Raw genomic sequence first — 24,368 nt, forward strand, 5'->3', positions numbered from 1 at the left:
AACAGTTATTATTGAGAGCGGACAGGGAAAAGAACGGAGATGAGCATTTCTCGAGATTGCCCACGAGAGATCAAGTTTTATGACTGCTAGCTTGCGTAGTTTTAGCAACCTCAGAAAAGACCACACGATAACAATACACTGCAGTATACGCCTGCAGCAAGGAACCGCCATCAAAAACCCACAAATAATTCTCAGAACAGCACCAAACTTCAGCAACAGTACAAACAGAGACCCAGCACATAGTTTGAGGCATCAAACATCTGCTAGCTTAGCCGGATTTCTACTGAAAAGTGAACACAGCTCACCACTCTCCTGCAGCAGCTAGCTCGTTGTGGGGAAGCCTGACGAGTCGATTACTGAGTGCAGTAGAGTTCCGCAGCTTAAGGATGAAAATATATGATTATTACTTTATGGAAATGCAATCAAAGTTCATATGTGTCCTGCCTGCCAGTTTATAACAGTTATTATCGAGAGCGGACAGGGAAAAGAACGGAATTGAGTATTTCTAGCTGCACTCGGTAATCGACTCGTCAGGGCTTCCTCACAACAGGAAGCTGCTGCAGGAGAGTGGTGAGTTGTGTTCACTTTACAGTAGAAATCCGGCAAAACTATCAGAGGTTTGATGCCCTGTTTGTATGTTTCTGAAGTTTGGTGCTGTTCTGAGCGTTATTTGTGGCTTTTTGATGGCGGTTTCTTGTTGGAGGCGTATACTGCAGCGTGTTGTTATCCTGCGGTCATTTCTGTGGTTGCTAACACTACGTAAGCTAGCGTCTGCAAACTTGATCTCTCGAGGGGGGTCTTACTCGGTGTCATGGTGTGTTAGACCGTGGATTAAACTTGCAACGGAATATCCCTTTAATATGAGTCAAAAGTTAATTAAAGCCTACGAAATCAAACTAAAGTTAAATTTATTCTCTGTGTGGGTTTAACATACCTGTAGGTTTTTAATGCTTCATACATGCTTCAACAGAACAAGTTATAAAATATACCCCGTACAGTTTATGTAAACTGTGAAAGCATTTTGCCATTTAAAGTAACTAATATCATGTGTTAAGCTTGTTTTTTTTAGCACATATTGTAATTTCACACACACAGAAAACACCACATGTGTCAAAAAACAAATACATCAGTCACTAAATGTAGATTTTTCTGTCCATCAGCCGGTCTGCGTCTGTCTGAGACGACCACATGTTTTTTGCTCCACGGTTCAGCACAGCGGTTGTGTAAGATGTGAAGATAATGACAGCGGCAGAAGTTAATCATCACTGACTTGTTTTTGACACTATCTGTGATGTGTGTTCGAACGTCCCATGTTGCTTCTCAGAACAAGTGCAGACAGAAAACACAAAACAACACGGTGAAACATTCACAGGCTGATCCTGATCGTGCAGGACGTTGTTGCTGTTGTGCTCGACGTCCAACACATGAACATATATGAAGACTGGCATTACAGGAAGTCACTGGAAAGTCTTTGCTAACTCATTTTACATAGTAGATTGTGTCAGACTGTGGAGAGAAACACTAAACATTTCAATTAAACATGCACAAACAAGTCAAGCTGCAACTTTGCAAAAGAGAAACAGCAAAGTTACGTTTCACAAGATCATAAAAGGAAACCTGACACAAGAATCGACTCATCCACTGCAAAAACATCTATTTTTGTGTTTTATAATATATAAAGAGTCTTATTCTCATCATGGAAACAAACTGTGGTTTCATCTGTTTTCTAGACGTTACAATCTTTGTCTTAAAATGAGGAGAAATAGAAATAAATACGGGTTTTGCTGTTTTTTCACCTCTGGATGTTACAAAGTCGACACTAAACAACACCGCTGTCTTTAAAAGTTGAGTGACATCAATAATGTATGAATGACGGTGATTTTAAGGGTTTTTCAGATGAAGAACATTGTAAAAGTTTGATTTAAGTTTCTGTTTAAAGTGAAAACATCAGAACAAAGTGGGTCAAAGTTGAGAAAGTGTATGAACATGTGTAGATATGGGGAAAGGGTGAAGGATGCGAGATATAATGTAAACTGGGAGCTAAACCGTATCGCTGGCTTTTAAAATGTATAATATCAATAATGTATGAAAGGTGAATAATATTTAAAGGGTTGTTGAAAAGATGATGATGAGGAGAAGCAGCTGACTGAGTATGAACTTCAACTGTATGAAAAAATCCGCTGCAGCATTAAAACAAAGCTGGAAATCGTACAAATTGGGTTTAAAAGTTGACTAAAACTCATTGTGGAACATTTCAAAGTGTCTCTCTGAAGGTTTGATGAGTAGAGGAGACTTGAATGATTAAGAAATGTGAGAATCTGGAAGTCAAACTGCATTGATTACTGATTATCTACATCAGCTGTGTCGTCTCAGCTGTAAACAAAGGCTGTGATATTAAGAAGTAAATGATCTTGTGCGTAGAAAAGCAGATTTCTGTCGGTCTGTGATGTAGTTTTCACACATACGGACTCAAACTCTTTCTGCCATGAGACAGAAATGTTCTGCACTCATGAGAAAAGTGTCTGAAGTCCAGGAATCATGAGGAAAAAAAAAGTCTGCAGAGTTCGAACTCTTGTGTTGACCTCGTACGTTGTGCGCCGTCAACTCTCTCGCCGCGAGACTTCAAACTCGCTCTCAGTCGTGACAGGATTCATTTGTCTGACTGAGTGGCTGGAAATTCTTCTTTGAGACAATGATTGAGTCTTCCTCGCTGAGTGTTCCTGTTTTTCTCTCTCAGCCGTCGTATCCGAGGGTATAATTACCTGACAGGCATGAAGAGACACACCTGCACCGCGTGTGTCGCAGACACAAACTGCTTTTGTGCACATTTTATAATCTAATCGTCCAAAAACAAAACTGTGCTGGTTGTTTGTTCACCCATAAAAACATTGTGATCTCTACAATCCAGGTTTTTTAAAGAATGAGTTTGACTGAAATGTGTATTTAAGCAGGAAAAACGTGTTTACAACAAAATATTTTAGCATAAAAACTTTATTTTTGTGCAGGTTTCTAATCCGACCCTTTAAACTGTGCAGACATTCCAGTGTCGTATCTTATCCGTCATGTTCTTCAGGTTTTTATGATCTTGTTTTATTGCATGTATAAACAATATTTAGGAACACAAAGTGAAGTGTAATAAAAAAAAAAAAAATGTCACAGCAGGAAAACGTGATTACAAAAAAAAATAATAATCTATTCGGACAGTTTTCACGTGTCCCGCAAAAACTTTGATTTTAACTTTAGTGTTTTTAATTCTTAATGTTGTTTGCGACTTATTTAAAGCTGCAAACTTAAATTTAACGACCGTCTTCGTTCCCTGTTGGGAGTCCGTACTCAGAAAATCGGCGCCATCTTTAAACCAAATCTCCATCTTGATGGTCAGCTGAACTCCCTCAACACTTAATCAAATCAACTCAGTCAGTGTCTCAGTTCTGTGGAGGCTGTTTTGTCAGCGTGAACATGAAGAGCTTCATCCTCAGAGGTAACAATGCTGAGTCTGTAGTGTTTATCAGCTGCACTGATGAAACACCTGAGCTGTTATCTCTGCGGAGGTGTCGCCGGCTGTACTTTTCCAGCGGCTGCTAATTAAACATTAAAGAAATACAATCAATCGCTAATAAATTAGGGAAGAGAGAAGAGAGACAGCTCTGTATTTCTCTTTATTCTTTACTTTTTCCCCCTCTTGCTCTCTCCTTCTTTCCTTCCTTCCTTTCCTGCCTCCTTGATCGCTCCCGCCTCGCATCCTTCACTTCTAATCCTCCTAACAACCTTCGGATTCAGCTCGACGTTCACGTGATCGACCTACTTTCTTTTTATTACCTCGTTTGAACATCAGATTTGAATTTTATCACCCAGTAAATCATGTTGAGTGTTTTGTGAATCGTAAAACATCCGAGAATGCCGTCGGTCCAGCAGGCGGACGGCCAGCCGGAGACCGACTGAGCTGCTGATCTTCACGCTGACATCCTGATTCATCTGAGACGTCGCTGCCTCGTTGTGTAATGAAGGTTTGACTGGCAGCAGCTGCACTAACATCGAGGCCTTTATCAGCAGTGTGTGTTTGTTCAGCTCCAGGTGACACAGTGACATCACAGAAGGTCCGTCGAGGACACTCACCCGCTGTTGGACGTCAGCGGTGACGCTGACCGGGGTCGGGAGGTGATGACGAGGGGAATCCCAGGAGGAGAAAATCCTGCTGCCGCCTGAAGACGCCATGAATCACCAAGACAGAATCATAACAAAAGATGGCTGCTTCCTCCCTCATCCTGACCTTCTCTCCTTTGTTTGTGTCCTTAAGTTTTTCCACTGATTTGTCATTTTTACATCCAAATCGCCAGAATGAAACGTTGGCATTGTACGTCCCTGCAAACCACAGATATGTTGCAACTTAACGTGTCATTTTGAATTATATATGTCGTGACAGCGGTTTTGATTAAGCACAAAAGCATTTGGTCACGATCAGGAACACATCATGTTTCAGCTTGAAATACCTGGAAATGTTCTGATGCCATCTACAAATGTTTAAACACAGTCTTGAACAGTGGTCGCGGGCTTGGCTTCCCCTCCACCTCCCCCTCACAAATCACGCTCAGCTGAATGCTAACACCAGTGTGCTAACATCCTCACAACAACAAAAATGCTAACATGTCACGTCACACTGAAACAGAAGAAGGTGGAGGAAACATCAGGCCGGCCAATCAGCTGTCACCTTGGTGTCAACTTCCAGGTCAAAACCCGAGTCAAAACTTCGTGTAAAAGCATAATTACAACGAAAAACGCTCCTTAAATGTGACATAACCTGGAGGACAGTTAAGATGGAACGCTCTTAAAGCTTAGTTCCATATAAATGCAGGATAATTCGTTGTTTTGTCGTTAGTCATCTCGTGGATAGTTGTTGCACCTTAACTGTCGTCCAGGTTACGTCACATTCTGAGGCTAACATGAGTTGTTCAAAAACTTTCTTTTTAGTAACTCTGTGTACACAAACAATGTTGTCAGTGCTGGTGTTCATGTGTAGAGACCCTGGTGATGCTACCAGCAAAGTTTCATGTTGTGTCGAGTCTTCTTACTGTTTTAAAAATAGAGATTTTGATTCTATTGTAAAAAATGCCCGTAGCACTCCCATTGAAAATGAGTTTGACCCGAAAACGAAAATAAAAATTCATCGTAATTATGCTTTTACTCGAAGGTTTGACTCGTATAATTTCACAGAAAAAGCCTGGCCTGCATTTTGGCAACATAAACGTGACAACAGGTTGAAACTTCATTATACTGTACTAGATTTAGTGGGATTCCTTCCACAGTTTGAGAGAAGTGGATGTGGGACAAAGGTTGAGCACGAAGCGAAGGGATGAAGGACGACACCGGCGTGACACAATCGTGTAAATGATTCCTGAACGATCTTTGGAGTCTGTTTCAGTAATAGACTTACATTTTTTTTCATCACCTCCATTCATCATCCGATCTTTAATTCATGACTCATCGGTAACTCTTTAAACCTTCTCTGCCAAGTGAGTCATTAAAACCGCCTGCGTGGTGTTTGTCCGACAGGACGACTGCCAGCTGTGTGGCAAGACAGCTTAGATAGTAGAGAGACAGACAGTTCTCTGAGGTGAGGTAGAAACTTGGCAGGAAGAGAAAAGAGAGCAGCGCAGTTTGAAAGTTGTGGAATCGGATCGATAACTGGATCAGATCCAACTGGCTGGGAATCATCCAGCGATCAGGCAGCTGGCAGCTGACGCAGGCGGGTCAGACCCGGTGAGAACAGAGCCGAGTTCAAGTCTTTATAGGAAGAACAGCAGACTGCATCAAGTCTGGAGTCTTTGAAGGCCCGTTCAAGTCACGTCCTTCTGTTCCGAGTCAAATCCAAGTCAAGTCTCACATCGTTTCAGAGAACACACGTCTGAAGTTACTGTCAGTGGAAGTAAAGTCTTTATTATCAAGTCTGTCGTCAAAAGTCTGAGTCAGGTCTCGAGTCATTTACAGACAAATATCAATTCCTTGGAGGAAGTTCTGCTATCTAAGTTTCAAGTAATTTCAGAGAAGTACAAGAAGTAAAGAAGTAAAATCAAGTCTATAGTCCAAGTCCAGGACAAGACAAAGATCAAGCTACTGTAAATGTGAAACCAAGTCAAGTCTCAAGTCATTTCAGATACGTACAGGTTTCCTTGGAGGAAAAGTTCAAGTCAAGTCATTTCAGGCAGGTCCAAGAAAAAGAACAAGTTTGAGGCCAAGATTAAGTGCTATTCTGTCAAAGCCAGGTCCAGTCTCAGGTCGTCTCAGAGAAGCACAACACACGTCTGAGGTTATTGTCAGTGGAAGTAAAGTCTTTAATCCGAGTCAGGTCTCGAGTCGTTTCAGAGAGGAGCAGGTGAAGGAATCTTCTGTTAACTCACGAATCAACGAATCACTGAGGTCTGACCTACACAGACGTTTTCTAACAGTCGAGATAAAAACATACTGACAGTCCACACATGTGCTGTGTGTACGTGGGAGGTTAGACGAGGTAACACAGACGATCTCAGCTGATATCACATCTTATCTTTCCTGTTCCGCTCGTTATCTAACTCCCTTTTCTTTCTCCTCCCCAAAGTTAAATCTCTCTCTTTCTTCTCACTGAACATCACATCTGGACCTGAACAGCAGTGGATGTGCTCAAACCTGAGCAGAATGAACCAAAGTCTGGAGGGAGAATTCACTTTGTTTCACGAACATCAGACACTGAGGCTGAAGGATAAGGAGGCAAATATAAATGCAGTGCGCCACCTGCTGGATGCTGGCTGACATTACACAAAAACAGATTTTAAGACACATTATGTTACTGACCCTCGTCCCCCTTTTGCACATCTGGACTTCCTGACGTTCTTGTCTGCAGATCCTCTCAAACTCTGTCAGGCTGAAGCAGTTGGATGTTTCTCCACGCTGGATCAAGTTCTCCGTCACCTCTCTTACCGAGGACCTTCTCCTCTGATCGCTCAGTTCGCTCTAGGAAGAGTCGTGGTTGCTCCAAAGTTCCTAAATTTAATAATCACAGAAGCCGCTTCGCTCTCGGTGACCTTCAATGCAGCAGAACTTTTTTTTTTTTGTAGCTTTTCTCCGGCTCCGTGCCTCGACACAGTTCTGTCTCTGAGCTCTGCAGGGAGTTCCTTCGACCTCATGGCTTTATTTTTTGCTCCGACATGCATTGGTAGACTTTCCAAATCAAGTCCAATCAACTGAATTAACCACAGGTGGACTCAAGTCAAGGTGGAGGAACATCAAGAGAAACAGGAGGCAGGATCAACCTTTTCTGTGAACACGTACATGAATAAAGAACGAGAGGAGACGCAGACGTATTTATAAAACGTTTTTATTCATTTTTTAAATCGAAGGCTAACTGAAATGTGTCCGATTCATACCATGTTCTGTGACAACAACGATAAACCATTGTCTTCTGTTTGTCAGCAAACAGAGAGGAAAAATAACAACGTAACAAACCTTTGCAACACGTAGACCATCCAATATAAATTAAAATAAACTGTTTTTAATACACAAATAAGCAATTATTATCATTGAGAATAAGTAGGCCTCTATATAAGTATGTGAGCCATGCTGTGACGGATAAAGAAGAGTGGATTTAAACCCTCAACACTTCGGCAGCGGGTTCGTCGGCCTCCCACTACGATTGGAAGAATTCTGAGCCCGGTGCCGAAGTTGATTTCCGGGAAAACCGACGTTTTATTTTTTTTCTACAAACGGATCAGGATTCCTACACGTTTCGCCTGATGTCTGGAGAGATTTCACAGATCTCTCCAGAGCTGATGATTATTCATGTTCAGTGACACAATCACAGCTTGATTTCAAACAAAACAAAACAAAAAAAACAAAACATCTGGACCAGCTGTGTGCAGGAATCCCGACCAGAACGAACGGCTCTATTGTACAAGTCCCACTTTTTTTTATTTTTTTTAACATGCTTGCAGGATAAAACTGGAAAACAGGTGGAAGACTTCTACAATAGTCGTTGCGGCGGACCAGCATCAGAGCGCTGCCGAGTCCCTGTAAGATATCGAGGCTTGTTTGAATATGCACACATACAAACTGCAACCGAAAGAGAGTGTTTTTCTTTAACATTGTCGGAGGAAAAAGGCGCCGTGCAGCGCTGATTCAAAGAGCAGAGCGAGCAGAACAGAACACAACGATGCAGAATGAGCAAAAAACACAAAGAGGGAGGAAACAGTTTCTCTCACAGGTCGACTTCCTCCAGTCTGAAGAAGAAGAAGAAGTTCTTCATGAGTTCTTCTTTTAAAACACAACAAGTTTTTGTTGTCATGGATTTAAAATACTTGCTGTCATCAACAGAGTCACAAGAACCAGACGAAGGTGTTTGTCAAGAAAAACTGTTTGCCCAAAGAAAATAATAAAAAAAAACAGAAAAGTTCAAGTCAGGTGTAACTCTTGTCTTTTTCAGAGATAAGAGTCTCGTTTAGGATGATTCCTTCTTTGGAAATGTCTTTAACGATGCCGTGGACAGAAAAACTGCCTGTACTGTGTGTGTTTACTTTGTTTTCATGGTCGCCATGTTGGCGCCATTTCTCACGTTGCGTTCTGTGAAATGTCAGGAAGTAAAACAAAAAAATCTTGTTTTCTAGATCAGAGCGACTCAGACACTGAACTGTTAGCACTCTGCTAGTGCGATGCGTTTAACGGTGCAATATGTAAGAATTTAACTTGGAAAGGTTCAAAAACTATCAACAGAATGTGAAGAAATAGTCGTTTTGACATTGGGATGTCTGTGATTTATGATGTTAGCATGCTAACCGGCTAGCACCGTCCTGACCCGATCAAAGCTGGTTGTAAACACCAGGAGCTCGGTAACAGTGGCTTCAGTTAGCAGCACTTAGCTATCTGGTGTATTAATCTGACGCCAATATTTGACATATTGGACCTTTAAGGTCACGCTGTGCTAACAAACACAACTCCAGCAGAATTAAATCTAGATGTTGTCACAATGTTCGACTTTCTGACGTCTCCAGAACGCAACATAAGTAACCTGTGAGCTAAATTTTTAAAACATTCAGCATCTTTTTGTATCAGTATGGAAGCCCATATTCGCCAGGAATAAAAAACCTAAAACGTCCTTTTTAAATCAGTATTATGACAGATAAAACAGATGAATTGTTCTGGTTTACAAAGTCATAATTATTTATATTTTGGGGAAAAAAGCAGCAGTTTTTTATGAAGTTTTCAGCTGCATCCAAAACATTTTTTCAGAAAACATTTTTCCCAGATGTTCATAATAAGGACGTGTCGTCACCTTTTTCTGGCATCAGTGGGCTTCCATACACGATGGCTCTGGGTATATTCAAATGTTTTGGTGTTATCTGATGTCTCAGTGTCACAAGGCAAGTTTTGGAGTATTTGTGGGGGTTCATTGCACTAAAATGCTTAAAACAGACGGATGAAGTCTCCGTTTGGGCCCGGAACACCAGAAGGCACACGTGTAGACGCTGGGCCGGGGCGAGGAGAGGTGATGATTAGAGAAGCAGGTGGACAAACTGGGCTTTTTTTTTTTTTCCAGGACACAAAAGAAGAATACTTGAACTTGTAAGTGCGCGAGCAAAATGGCGCTTGTTACCGAAAATCGACCTCAGCGCTGAATGAAGTCCAACGCGAGCTGTTCTCGGATGAAACATCTCTCGCCGTTTGCTCTCTGAAACTGGAGAAGGGCACTTAAAAGCAGAAGTATCTGGTATTTACACGTCGTCCCAGTGATCTGCAGCGTTTGTGTGCGTGTGTTAGGTAGTTTTAAACTCTCGACGTCGGTTTCACAAATGGAAAAAACAAACAAACAAACAAAAAGTCTTGTGTGATCGATGGATTGAAGTAAAATGACCTTTTTTTTGTTCTCAAGTGAATAAACAACAACAATAACAACAATAACAATAAAAAAAACTTAACATTTAGCACACTACGTTAAAATATGACTAATATTATCAAAAAGGCAAATAGTAGGTGTATTGCAACGCTCTCTGCGGCATCACTATCAAAAAACATCTTATCTTCATCATCCTCAATCTCATCATCATCATCACCCAATCATCATCATCATCATCTGAGACAGTAAGGAGGCGTGGCCTGGGATGATTGACAGCCCGAACTGGCCACTCACATTTTGCCCCGTCTCAGCGCAGGCAGGCACACTCGTACGACAAAGCAAACGACAATAAACGGCGAACGTTTTCCTTGTGGGAGACCAAAAAAAACCAAAAGACAGCCAGCCAATGGCAGCGAGCGGCTGGTCTGAGAGGAGCTCTGTCATTGGACAGCAGGCATCTGTCAGGGGGCGGGAAGAGCTCGAGAAGGAGGAGGAGGAGGAGGAGGAGGAGGGCGACTCTCGAGGCAGGTGAGATAAATGTTTTTGCTCTCCTGTGTGGTCCACAATAAGAATAAAGACATGTAATGAAAGTGCACCTGTGTGTGTGTGTGTGTGTGTGTGTGTGTGTGGAAGGTCTGGTGTGTTTAGTCTGCTGTGTGTGTGTGTGTGTGTTTAGTTTTTGTCTAGACAGCTGGAGGTCTTTCCCAGGGCAAGTCAGTGTACATTAACACCACACACACAGACACACACACACAGACACACACACACACACGTACACAGACGTACACACACACACACACACACACACACACACACACACACACACACACACACTCTGCCCTGGGAACGACACTGTCTGCTGACTTTACAATAACACTCTGCTGTAACGCTTCCTTCACGCTGGCTTAAAGCGAGGAGAAATGTGCGACCAGTTCAAACAGATCCTGATTATTTCTGGCGTGGAGCTGATTGGTTTCGTGTGTGAGCTGCAGTTTAAGTCGATTCCGCTGAACTGACTCAACTTGAGCTGAACTTAGGAGGAAATGTTGCTGGTCGCTGTAATCGTCCTGACTGTGAAGAATTAATGTGTGATTCCAGCCTCTCAGAGAGTTTCTGTCCCTCCTCTCCTCCCGTCTTTTTTTAATTTTTAATTTTTTTTGTATCGTCAGCCAGCGCAGAGTTTCCCTGAAGCGAGAGATTGATTCTACACTATTAAACTTCTCATGAATTTAAAAGGTACATTACATTAAATCATCATTTCTATCACTAGTTTCTACTATGACGCCCTGATCGGAGCCTGTCCAGCCTTCTCATACCCGCTGCGAACCCTCCAGGGCAGGAAACCAAACTCTTTTAAAAAAGGCAACAGCCCAGTCCGAAACACAAAGGAAAGGAAAGGAAAGGAAAGGAAAGGAAAGGAAAGGAAAGGAAAGGAAAGGAAAGGAAAGGAAAGTATAATAAGTTATCTAATCTCATGCTGGGACTGGGTCAAAGATGATTTATACTTTGATTGATCGAGTCGTCACTCCTTCAGCTGCTTTGGGTCTCTATATCATGATTTTTCTTCCCTTCGAGTGCTTTTCAAGTAAATAAAAAAAATGGCGGGGCAGCACAGGAAACAAAGGAAAAAGAGAAGCAGTGAACATATATGATGATTAACTTTGTTTTTGTTTGTTTTTTAAGTTTAAGGCAGAATTCATTCAACAACAGAGAAGCTACTCCTGCTGCTGATCCGAGGAGGAGTCTGATTTTATAAATACAGGTAATATTCTGATGTCCCTTTTAACACGGACACAAAGAAATCTAATTTAATTGGATCATTGGCGTTTAGAAAGACTTTCAATCAGTCACGTCACAGAGCTAATCATCTGTTTATCTGAGAGGTAACACCCTGTTCTGTGTTTCCAAAATAAATCCTCAAACTAGTTTGTTCCAGATACAAATTATTCCACCTGCTGCGCAATAAAAAAAGATATTTAACCGTCATTTCAGGTCTCGAGTCACAACTCGAGAAATAAATGAACAATCATTTTGTGTTGTACAGCAAACTGAACACATCTCCAGATCGTAAGAAGACTCCTCGAGGATTTTGGAAACAACCTCACAGGTTAAAAGATTTATCTCTCGGAAAAAAACAGACGTTTGACTTTGTAACTCTGACAGAACAAACTGGCCTGTGATTAATCTGAGAACTGGGAAAAGATGAAGGGTTTCAGAAAATAAAATCTCACTTTTTTGGCCTTTTCACTCTCTCCTCTACATAGATCGGCTGACTTAGCTTCAGGAGTTTTGGCTGTGGTTTGGTTCGGCCCCTGTGGAGGGCGCTGTTGCATAAAGGCTGGACACGAAAGGGCGCTGGCGTCATTTGGATCTCTGTTCCACTTCACATCGATCAGACCAACAGGTCAAGACAGAGGAAGTAACACTTAATGCTACGTACAAGCATAAAAAACAAAACGTATAAAAGCATCAATTTCTACTTGATCAAAACTAAAGTTGGACTTTTATTTCCACACTTTCGAGGAGACGACAAAAGACGAGCCGCTAACAACACTCGTGTCACTTTTCAACACTTCAGCGTGTCTGGTTTTTAACAACCCATCTCGTGCTGCGTTCAGGGCACAAAGAGTTCTGCTCCAAAACTTCAACATCCACCAAGAGGTTAAAATAAAAGATGCCAAATAATCAATTAAAACTGGACACAAGGTCACGTGTTCTTGGTCTCTGGCTGGGTATCGAACCGCTGTAAGCTATACTGCTTGTTAGATGAACATTTAACATTTAAGACATTAAAAAAGTGTTTTGAGGAAAAACACAACTATACTTCTTGAAGTGAAATATTGAAAATGTTGATTTTGAACATCTGATATGACACCCAGCCCTGAAACTAGCGCGGACTTCTGAATAATAAATCAATAATTCCCAGCAGTGAGGTTCTGATTTGTTTCCCACTTGGAGAATGTTTAAAGTTTTGAAACAAAACACTTTGCGTCTCTTAAAAGTGTGGCTGTACAGGTCGCTGGATCTGAGCTATCAAACTAATTCTACTGTAGGTTTTTTTTGTTTTTAAGGTTCATCGTCTGACGCTGGCTGACAAAAGATTGTTGTCTCGTTTCCCGCTGCAGTAAAGTGCTCAGAGCTGCCTGCGAGAGAGAAGGGCTCACCAGAGGAGTGTGTGTGTGTGTGTGTGTGTGTGTGTGTGTGTGTGTGTGTGTGTGTGTGTTGAGAAGGCAGGAGATAAACCAACAGTAGCCATGTTTCCATAAAGCATTTTGAAGAATATCGCATTAGAAATTTTATGGAAAAGGCAAAATTTGCTGAAAGTTTGTTTGCTCGCTTGCGATGTTTTTTTTTTTGTCATCAATCAGAGTTAATGTGCAAAATGTTCGATGGAAAACAGATTCGCCGAATAAACTCTGACGTAGCGAACATTCAGCTCGTAATATAATCGCTGCATTTCTTCGTCGTCTCCAGACGGCATGCGTGGCTGAATGTAACTCCTGCAGACTGCTCTCCATTCTGCCTCCTGGTTTGTTTACCTCCTGTTTACTTCCACTGATTTGTTGTTTACTTCTGTCCTCTGATGAAACGACGCTGTACGTGGCCCAGGTCATTCGCTCAAAACAGTTTACGGAAATGCAATTGCTTGACATTTTACAGAAACATGGCTAGTGTTGGTCTAATGTGTGCACGTGTGTGTGTGTGTGTGTGTGTGTGTGTGTGTGTGTGTCACAGCAGTGCACAGTCCCAGTATCACTCTTTTGCGGCCTGTAGGGCGACCTGGCTTCCTCCCTCAGTAGTTCACTACAGAGGGGACAGGAGGTGTCACTGGATCTGCAGCGTTTCTCTCTCTTTTCACCCAACGAACAAAAAAAGATTCTGACATTCAAAATAAAAATAAACCCGCGGGAGGATTAAAGACTAACTACATCCTCTGCTCTACTTCAACTCTGCTCTACTGTTACATTTCACATTGTCTTGATTAGTTCAGACGTCCGTCGGTGTGACACGGTCTGATTAACAAACTCGTATGTGCTTGACTTGTTTGGTCGAGGTAGTGACAGCCAGCTTTGGGATTGGCTAATGATTTCGGCCAATGGGGTGAAAGAGAGAGAGAGAGAGCGCTACGAGCAGAGTTTCTGATTGGGCCCCACAGGGTCGAATGCTGACTTGTGATTGGCTCACAGGACTCGGATATTTGCATAAATGTAGGATTTCTTTTCTTCTTTAATCAATGGTACAGAAATGGTTGATCCGAGTCTGTTGAGCCAAAGTCAGAGTCTCTCTATGATATGTTACCGTGATACTGGACGCTGTGCACTGCGCTGGTTCCGACCCTCTGATTGGTCCCTCTCTCGGTTCTGTTACACGCCTCAATGGACAGAGCTCCTTCACAATAAAAGTCTCTCTCACACGTTCAATCTGCGCATCCTAGAAAATAGTGCAATTCTTTTCAGCATTTATATAAATAACTCTAAATTCGTGCTTTTTAAGTTCGCTCTCGGTTTGCATACATGTGTGTATATATACTCAGTCTGTAACGTATATACATGCCAACATGTATGTAGCAAAATGTTCGATGTGAAAGTTGGCACCCCAACAGGTTTCTCATGTTTGTTTCTTTTTCTAAAACTAGACAACATATAAAACAAAAAAAAACAACATCTTTTTTACTTTTAAGAATCTATCAAGTTTAGAAAAATACCCCTACTTTCTCTGTTTTCTCTCTTAGCGACCATATTGCGGATTTCTTTCTTTTTCTGCGGTGAACAGTCTTGAACTTTGTGCAAACCTTCTTTAGAAAACATAAAATAAACAACTAAAAAAGGATTTTTAGCGACAACTCCTGCATCAAGTTGGTCGACATAAGGCAGAACATTTTTTTTTTTTTTTTTAGCTCGAAGGACTTTCAGCACTGTGCTACAACTGGTAAGCTAGTTTAAGATCACGCTAACTAAATCTAAATTCTTTTTCTGGAAACATTTCTAATGTGCTCACGTGTCCCAGTGATGTAGCTAAAGCCTGGTGCAGGAGTCACTGCTGACGTTGGACTGCGAAACAGAACGAAGTGGAGCCGAAGCAGCGAGGGCGATTATCACTAGAAAACAGAAAAAAAAAAAAAAAAAAAACCAAGACCTGGAAGAACCAAGAAGATTGCAACATTTCGCCATTTGCCTGGATAGGAATTTTTCTGTAAGCGCAAAAAAAAAAAAAACAAAAAAAAACAAACAAAAATGCTCTATAGAAACAAACAGGACAAGTAAATATTTATAATGAATGAAGACAAGATAGATCAGTCTATAGAGGAGGGACGAGGTGGAGCTGCACCTTCGGCCCTCTTCTCTGACATCATCATCGGTTCATCTGAAGAGCTCCTCAGACAGGAAGTAAGAAGCCGTGGAACAGGAAGTACCAGATTTTCTCCTGCAGTTGTGCTCAGCAGGAGCGATGTGGTTTCCAATAGTTTTTACCTAAACGAGAAGCCAGCGTGTGCTGCTTCCCGGTCCTAGCCTGAACCGTGAAGAGGGGGATCTGACCGCATGTCAGTTACAACTACGACTAACGTGAACCAATCAGAGTGGATGTTATCATCGACCAGGTTGTTCCTCATTTGCTACCCCCAAGTGGCGAGCAGACACAGTCCTGGTTCTCCCGCAGGCTAGGATTAAGGAAGCGGTAATGTCAGACCTGCTGGGGCTTCTGGGATTTCTCCTTGGTATTCCGTGCGTTCCTGTTGTCCACACTTCCTTGCTGCTGAGGCGGAGGTCGGAGCAGACCGTGTATGAACGAGGACGGCGGCGCCTGTGAGGACGATACAGTCCGGTGGCTGTGGCTGGGCGTCAGGGACGTCGGGTGGTAGTAGTGCCCGATCACCTCGCTGTAGGTCGGGGGAGCTCCTTCCACTCGAGAGCCCTGCTTCTGCTGCCGGGACAAGGCCTCCTGGGCTTCTAGCACACTGATGCCTGGGTGGACGCTCGGAGGAGGCGCCTGCAGACTGGGAGCAAAATGACACGGGACACAAATAAGACTGATGGCGGTGGAAACCCTTGGATCTTGGGAACCGTGTTAACGTAATTTCTGCCACTAGGGGTCTCTCAATCAATTCAAAACAGAAGACAGAAGCAGTGTGGGATGATGGGAGTCGTTACCTGGCCTGCAGACAGGAGCCGGATGGATCGAGGGGGTGGTGGGAGTCGAACACTGTTCGGTTGGGCGGCGCTCTGACCGACTCGCGGTTCAGCTCCATCTGTTGCTCCGGGTCTCGAAGCTGCAGCGTGCAGGGACCCTGGTACGGCGGGGGCTCCTCCCCGTCCGACAGGCAGATGGTGGGGGGCAGATCGATGAGGCTCTGGGGCAGGTAGGGGTACGTCGGCTGGAAGCGACTCGGGGCGTACGTGTGCTGGAAGCGCTGCGACTGGAGTGGAGGCTGCGACTGCGAATGGGAGTGCTGAGGCTCCCGCTGCAGGTAGGATGAGGGGGCCGCTCTGTCCGGAGGGCGTGGGTTATACACCTGGTGCTGTGGAGGGCAACAGCCTCAAATTACTGCTGTGTCATAACACATTAAACTGAGCGTTATAAACTCTGGAAAAACAAACTTGTTGTGTCTAAATGTTACTTCACCTCATTCAGACCACTGTTTGTCCCCGTGCCCTCAGAGGACCACAGGCTTCCCTCCTGACAGAGAGAGAGAGAGATGATCTATTCAGTAAAGTCACTTCGATTTATACATATTTACAAACGTGTTTTTGTGTGTATGTAATCACTGTTAAAGGTCCTGTCTTCTTATATCTACAAGCTGCTTTGCCTTTTTTTAATAAATCGCAGCTCCTTTTGTGATTTCAATGATATTTTGATCACATTTTTCGCTCTGACAGATGTATTTATTGCATCTTCTTGTTTTTGTTCTGTTTAATAATGACAGAAAGCATGTACCAACAGACATATACAGCTATTAAATTGTGCAGTTGTGCTTGTTGGTGTTTGATTACAGTCTTGTCCACTAGAGGGCTCTACTGGTGCACATAAAAACCTCACTGCTACAGGGCTCGACTTTGTATCAGTAACTTGCATAGTTGCCCATATGAGCCCTGCTCTAACTGCACTATCTTCACATTTTGGTCTAAATTTCTCAAATTTCCCACATTTATATATACATCTTTGTTTAATTTATCATTTTTTGAGCATATTCAGACCTTTGATTGTTGCAGATCGTATGTGCAGCTGAGCAAACAGTTTGAATTCTCTGGTGTCGCCTCGATGGCCGCAGCTCGCAGTGAGGAGAGGACTGAAGCGGATCTTTCAGGACGGAACTTTTTTAACTTTTTTGTTCTCTGGCGACAGTTTTCCTGCCTGTCTGTCTGCCTGTCTTGCATATGTGTCAGTGTGGCTGTCTGCTAATCCAAATTAACTAGGACAATGACTCCCCTGAGCTTATCAGGAGCTATCTGTGTGTGTGTGTGTGTGTGTGTGTATGTGTGTGTGTGTGTGTGTGTGTGTGTGTGGCCCGACTATGCTTCATCCTTTACTCATATATCTCCACTCGGAGACTGAAGACACATCAGTGATTCAGTAGCAGGTGATTCAGGGAGCACAAGTGAAGTCATATGTTTGTAGAAGCCTCAGGTGTAAGTCAGCGTGTGTGTGTCTGTGTGTGTCTGTGTGTGTGCGTCTTGAAATAGTCTTTGTGAGCCGCTGTGGCCGTTAATGAAGAACTGAGTCAGTGTGTTAGCTTTAGCCCGCGGTGTTGTTTAATCACTGTGATCACATGCTGTCACTCAAACTCCTGTTTGATTTCATTGAGGAACTGTTAATACTACGACTAAACTCGTGAAAACACAGCTGTGAAATAACAAGGAATACTGTTACCACGGTTACTGTTGTTCTCAGAATACTTTTTTTTTTTTTTTTTTTACATTTTAGGGCATTTATCAGACGCTTTTGTCCAAAGTGACTCACAATTATTCATGCATTCATACACTGATGATGGTGGCTGCCATGCGAGGAGATGACCAGCACATCAGGAGCAGTTTAGGGTTCAGTTGATGTGGTTACATATAAAATGAGTTTAAACTGAATTAAGTTATTTATTTATTCTTTCTATTGCGATATTACTAACAGTGTTTGACACTCACACAGGCAGAAACTCAAAATGTTCTAATTTCTTACATGCAGGTCCTTTGTCAGCCGTACAGCGACTGACTATTAGTCGATGAAAAGAAAATGAATCGCCAGCGGTCTTATTTTCGATCGATCTTTTTTCAGTGGCTCCATCCAAATATGACGACTTGTTGCAGTTCTTTGTCAAATGTTTTGACATTCTATAGAGTAAACAAGTAATTCATTAATTGTGCAGGTAATCTGCAGATGAATCAATTCTGAAAACAATCGTTGGTTGCAGCCTCAGGGTTCATTTTAAAGATTTTGAGATGAAACAATGAATCAGTTCGTTGTGAAAATAATTGGCAGGCAAATGGATAATTAAAAATAATCATAAGATGAATTGTCCTGCTGCTGTTTACATTCGCTCCATTTGCACGTCGTGTTTTAACATCCTGCTTTGTTTTTATGTGACGAATAAAAACTCTTACAATAAAAATGCACTTTTCCTGCTGGAATTCTCTTTTTTTTTTTTTTTTTTTTTTCACCTTAATTTAGGAGCTTTTTTATCTTTGAGAAACAAAAAGCTTCTGGCTCTGAGTGCGGCCACATTTACACACTGGAAAAATATGCATCTAAATAATCAAACAGCCATCTGGTCACACTTACAAATCCCAGTTCATGTCGAGTTTGAGGCGATAATTCAGTGCAACTTGCTTCATTCAATGTTGTGTTCTTTTAACGATGTAATGGCAACACACAGCCATGTTTGATCAGTTATGTGATAAAGTATTGTGGATAAATAAAAGTGTGAATGTAGCGTCGGACTTACGTTGGCCAGTGGCAGGTGTCTCCTGCGAGCCGGTGCGTGTCTGGAGAGGAGCGAGCGAGCTGATAGGCGGTAGTGGTTCAGCAGGCAGGTGATGACAACCACCATCACCATCATCACCACCACGATCACCAGGATCTGGACGAACTCCAGCTGGGCTGCAGACACAACACAGACACAAAGATCCCGGTCAGCCTGCGCGTCCTGTTTACAGTCTTCTGTGGCTCATTTGAGTTGCGTCTGATAAACAACAACGCCGATGACGTCATAGCGACGATGCTTTATAAACAGCAGCGTGGTGTCGGCAAAACAGGCAGAGAGAGTCTAGTAAAAGGATTCTGTCCAGGTGCATTGTGGGAACTGTAGTACAGTGTTTTTGGCTTTGTTTTAGACTAAAACTAGGGACTAAAGTTGGAATAACTTGGCCTCTGCTGCTTCAATCATCATAATATCCCGTTAATACAACTCAAGGTGTCAAGGTCAAAAACTCAAACTCATCGTTGATCATCATTAAGAACAATATGATGCAGGAAAAGTTGATCATACGTGAACAAAAAGGACAAGTTTTTAATTAAAATGGTGTCTGTGATTGTTAGTAAATGCTGACTAATCGATTAAACATTTACATCTCTAGTTAGTTAAAGCATTTCATTGTTACTTAACAGTGAATTTACTATTAACTGAAGTTTAATTAACTATAAATGTACCATTTATTAATGACGATTATGATAAAGTGTCACCCAGCCAATTCGGTACGTAGATATTCAATTAAAAACAATATAAAACAGCAGTTAATATTTATCTTTACATTGCAGGAACAGACACTTTTTCACCAATTACATTAATGAATCATCTGTTGACCACTGTGGATAAATCACCTCGTGGTTTCAATACATTAATTCATGGTCTGGGCTTCTATTGGACATGATTTTATGAATATAACTCGATACACAGTGGCTCAAATCAGCAGTTCACGTATACGATAGTCTCATTCTACATGTAGATGAAGTGTACAGTGTGTCCATACAACAGAGAGGTTTGTACTATTCTGTGTTGTGAGAGAAAGAGAGAGAGAGAGAAAAAAGGGTTTTCAGACACAGTCCAGACAGAGATGTAGTCCTTATGTGGGGGTCAGGGTGTCTGACACACACACACACACACACACACACACACACACACACACACACACACACACACAGTCAGACCAGACCAGACCAGACCAGACAGACAGGGCTAGCTTTGTTTAGAGACAGTCTGCTCTAACACCCCCACCTCCCCCCTGCATCCACCACCCCCACCCCCACCGTACACCACCACCACACACACAAACGGAGCTTTTTTCTCACACGCTTTTTTTCACAGGGAGCAGGCGGAGGTCAGGGCCAAGTCAGACAGGAGAACATAAAGTAGCCTGCAGACACACACACACACACACACACACACACACACACACACACACACACACACACACACACTAGTTCTCACAGTCTTGTTATGTTCGTCTGGTCAGCTAACCATTACACAACATGTAGAGACACAGAGACAGTCAGGTCAGGTGACCCCTTATGACTCATTTATAACCTTTAATAAATAATCTATACCAGCCTGTTCAGTTCATCTGAGATCCGATTGGACCTCTGCCGACCAGGTCGCACACACCGCACGAGCACATGAGATCAATAAAATAATAAAGATGTTATTTACAGCTCACACAGGCCCAGCAGGAGAAAAAAAAACACACCAAAATACAGCGAACTGCTCACATTATCAACACGACCATAAAACAAGTCCTGAGAGAAACCAGCCGTGTCAGGATGAAACCTGGTAACAAACCCACACTGAGGTGATCTCACTCAGCTCTGACTGAGGTTTATCTGCAATTTTGTCAAAGTTTTAGGAGACCAAGGCTGCAACAAGCGCTTATTTCCATGGTTAATTCATCTGTGGATTATTTTCTCAATTAACCAATTTGGTCTTTTAGTTTCTCCCAAAACCCAAATAAATATAGTTTACTGTCACAGATGAGTGAAGAAACAAGAAACAAACAATATTTGCACTTCTGTTCCTCAAAACTGAATCAAAAGAGTTTTATAGGAAACACAGCTGCTTTTATTCACAGTCCAGTTCAATTAGAGTGGAGTTAACTATTCAACACCTTGCAGGTGACGGCCATTAAGAACTATAATAACCGTATAGAAATAACCAATCCTTTCAATCCAGGCATTAATGTGAAGAGCTAAAATGTTATATAATTAGATAAGTTGTGAATAAATGGTTATAGATTCACTGTTTGCAATTAATAATAACATTTAGGTTTCCAGGTTCTAACTTCTGGGAAAAGGCAGCAAAGAACGAGGTCCAACATTCATCTATTAACAACTTATTAAACTTTTACAACTGCTGACTTGACGGCTTATTAGCAAGTGTGAAAAAAACCAGTGGGGATTGATTAATGATTACCAACATTTATGAGCGTATTATTGGCGAATGAAAAGCATGAACACCAGTCACAGAGACTCTCATTGCCTGGCAACCCCTCAAAGCCTAAAAAGACGTCTTTATATTGACACTTTTCGTCTGAACAACAGTCTAAACCTCTCTGGCGTTCAGTTTCTTAGGATATAAATCACACAAAAGCAGCAAAGAACAGCAAACCAGTCAGAATTTTTAACTCAATAAATAACTTGTTGGGCTTCATCTTTCCCAACTTTTGCAGCCAGTCTGCAACATTATCAGTCCTCAGAGTATAAAACGCATCAATACAGGGAACAAACAGCCCAAAGCTCAGATCTGAGCAGAGAGATACGGTTTTCTTCTCTGTAGGCGCGGATGAGAAACTCACCGCACAGTTGCGTCTGAACACAGTTGTCATGGCTGTGACTCCCCGACGAAGGCTGCATAGTCTCTGCACAGAACAAGATGTTTGCTCAGACTGAGACTTGGACGTGGATGTTTTGTATTCCAGTGATTATAACCCAGAAGATCTTTGAGAAATGGAACCAGAACAACAAACCAAAAAACTAAAAATAAAACAAACTAAAAACAAAATGTTCTCCTCGCTGCTGCTGAACTCCCAAGCTTACATGTCCCGCTGATGCTCCGACACCCTGTGTGTCCTCACCGCCTGACACACACACTCTGAGGCTTCACTGAGCTTTGTCTGCAACTTTTTCTCACACACATTCCCACACTGTCCAGACACACACACACACACACACAGACTGAGGAAACAGCTGACCAGACCCCCACCGCCACCACCATCGCTTGCGAACAAAAGGGGGTCAACGTGAGGGGAGGAGGGGAGGCAGAGAACGAGACTGAGAGGAGAGGGGAGAGAAAGAGAGGGGGAGTGGTGGGAGCGTCTGGGAGACACAGATGGGTCAGAGGGACGGACAGAATAATGATGAGAGAGGGGGAGAGAGAGAGACGGGGGAGGGAGGGAGGGAGGGAGGGAGAGTGTGAGGCTTGAACTTCTCCTCCACTCATCACTACATGTGAAAAATCAATCTCAAATTAATCTGTTGACGTGTGAGTCTTGTGGATTTAAGTATGAAAAAGGTCAAATTTGACAAGACGTACGATTTAAACTTATTAAAGGGATATTCCACCTTTCTGCTCTTTAAACACTTTGTCAGTAGATCGATATAAAAGCTAGCCAGAGCTGCTTATTAAGCCTGACATGGATGTTGTTGTGTAGAAGCTATGAGATATGAGAAACTACTGAACGTATGGATCAGGGTGGAATGACGCTGAAGTTATTTTTTTTAATGAGCAACAACTACTTTTACTGTCTCCATGGCAGCACCCAAGCCAAATGAAAGTATAACTAATGTGGGGAGCATACAAACTAACTTGACACTGTTAGCAGGTTTTGTCTTTAAGTTGTTGGGGTGTTTATTCATTTTCTGTTCAAGCTTTCACAACTTGTTATACAACGATGTGGCATTTTCTTCAGGCGACAGGACACTTGAATCCACACGCACGGCTTTAGGTTGTAATAAGCACATCGTTTGCAACTATCTCAGAGACTTCTGGAGACGTTGCTGGACCCATTTTAGTTTAAAAACTCAGGGATTTCGTTGCGAAGCGATGATACAAGCCACTACACGTCCCTCCCTGATCTGTCATGACCATATCATGTCACCCTTTTTCCAGAAAGACAACACGCTACATCAGCCTGTATTTATCTGTAATCCTCGACTACCAGTGGTTAATTCAACATGGATAACGAATTGAAGGCTTTGTTGCCCTTTTGTTGGTTTGCTTTAACATGCTGCTACACCCTTTCCAAAGAGGCAAGCCTTTACTCGAACTGAGACACTAATCTGGACGGAGGTCACTTTTGTGTTAAATGAAAACATATAAGAGTGGATGGAGCCTGAGTCTTCCAGGAACCAGAGGGAGAGAGGTTACATGGGATAGTATCAGGATGAGTAGCGTGTTCGCAACTCCTAAAAAAGTAGAAAAACTAACTTCCTGCTGGCATTTGGGACGTTCAAGTGTTTTTATCAGACATGTATGAAAGTTTTACACGCGTGACGCCGTACGAGTACAGCAGCGGCTCCTGAACACGGGTTTAAAGTGTAGCTATGTATAGACTGGTCACGGGTAAATACTTGCCGGTCTGGTCCACAATGATGCTTCTGTCAACATCCATCTCAAACCAAAGGACCCAAAGAACCCCAATTCAATGTGCTCCGCTAAATCCTGTGTAACCTGATTTCTTCTTCATTATATTTACTTTGGTAAGAAACTCATGAAAGGATGAATTGAAAGGAAGGAACAAGGAAAGAGCACAAACACACACACACACACACAAACACACACGGAGGAACACAAACACAGTCACATTCCTATGCTTATTAAAGACTGTTGTCATTGTAAAAGACAAAAAAGAAACAGACACTCACACACACTGTGATGCCAGCCTCGCCATCTGTGTGAAACCACCCAGACCTCCACCACTCGATCGTGTGTGTGTGTGTGTGTGTGTGTGTGTGTGTGTGTGTGTGTGTGTGTGGGCACTCTGCCTGCTGACAGCTTGTCTGTCTCTCTATCCTGTCAGCTGGTGCTGAACTCCGTCTTTCAGCCAAAACACTCCCACAACTCCTCTCTCCTTTCCTTTCCTTTCTGTCTGCAGCTCTTGTTCGTCTCTCTTCTGAAACGTTACACAAGATCTCTGCTGTTCATTACTTTGTGTCACCGATGCAACAGTTTGATCGGCTGTCATTACGTTAAAAGACGGGCCTTGTTGAATGATCATTGTGATCGTTCCCAAAGTCTTTCTTTTGTTGATACGCTCTTTGTTACTTTTCATTCGTTCAAAGCGTTTCTCTCTTGTTTTTTTAAGCTGAATTGCTCCACTAATTGCAAAAGGACAACTTAGTTTTGTCAAATTGAATCAAATAAACGACTTACTAAACTTGCCAACAATGCCAGAAAGCACACGACTCCTACTGCTTCGTCTTTATTTGCGGTTTTGGCGGAGGTGTCTGTCTGACATGAATCCCCACTGGTTCTTTCTTTCCCTGTGAAAGATCCGTTAATCTTCTGCTTTCTGTCACATACATTCTGCTAAACCTGAAA

General features: G+C 42.5%; 1 protein-coding gene across 2 annotated transcripts in view; it reads right to left on the reverse strand.

The window, feature by feature from the left end:
* Positions 1 to 7,332: 7,332 nt before the first annotated feature.
* Positions 7,333 to 24,368, reverse strand: part of pmepa1 (prostate transmembrane protein, androgen induced 1) — a 42,880-nt gene continuing 25,844 nt past the window's right edge. The window contains exons 1-5 of one of the 2 annotated variants that reach the window (XM_037100946.1): positions 21,625 to 21,769; positions 18,786 to 18,940; positions 16,478 to 16,531; positions 16,006 to 16,373; positions 7,333 to 15,851 (exon numbers count right to left, since the gene is read on the reverse strand). In XM_037100946.1, the coding sequence (XP_036956841.1) occupies positions 15,539 to 15,851; positions 16,006 to 16,373; positions 16,478 to 16,531; positions 18,786 to 18,940; positions 21,625 to 21,682 (948 nt within the window). In that variant the 5' untranslated portion in view covers positions 21,683 to 21,769 and the 3' untranslated portion in view covers positions 7,333 to 15,538. Of the gene's footprint in view, positions 15,852 to 16,005; positions 16,374 to 16,477; positions 16,532 to 18,785; positions 18,941 to 21,624; positions 21,770 to 24,368 lie in introns of those variants that run through there. The other variant, XM_037100945.1, reaches the window with a different exon arrangement.

The sequence above is a fragment of the Acanthopagrus latus genome, chromosome 6, assembly GCF_904848185.1.
Source record: "Acanthopagrus latus isolate v.2019 chromosome 6, fAcaLat1.1, whole genome shotgun sequence".
Taxonomy (NCBI): Eukaryota; Metazoa; Chordata; class Actinopteri; order Spariformes; family Sparidae; genus Acanthopagrus; species Acanthopagrus latus.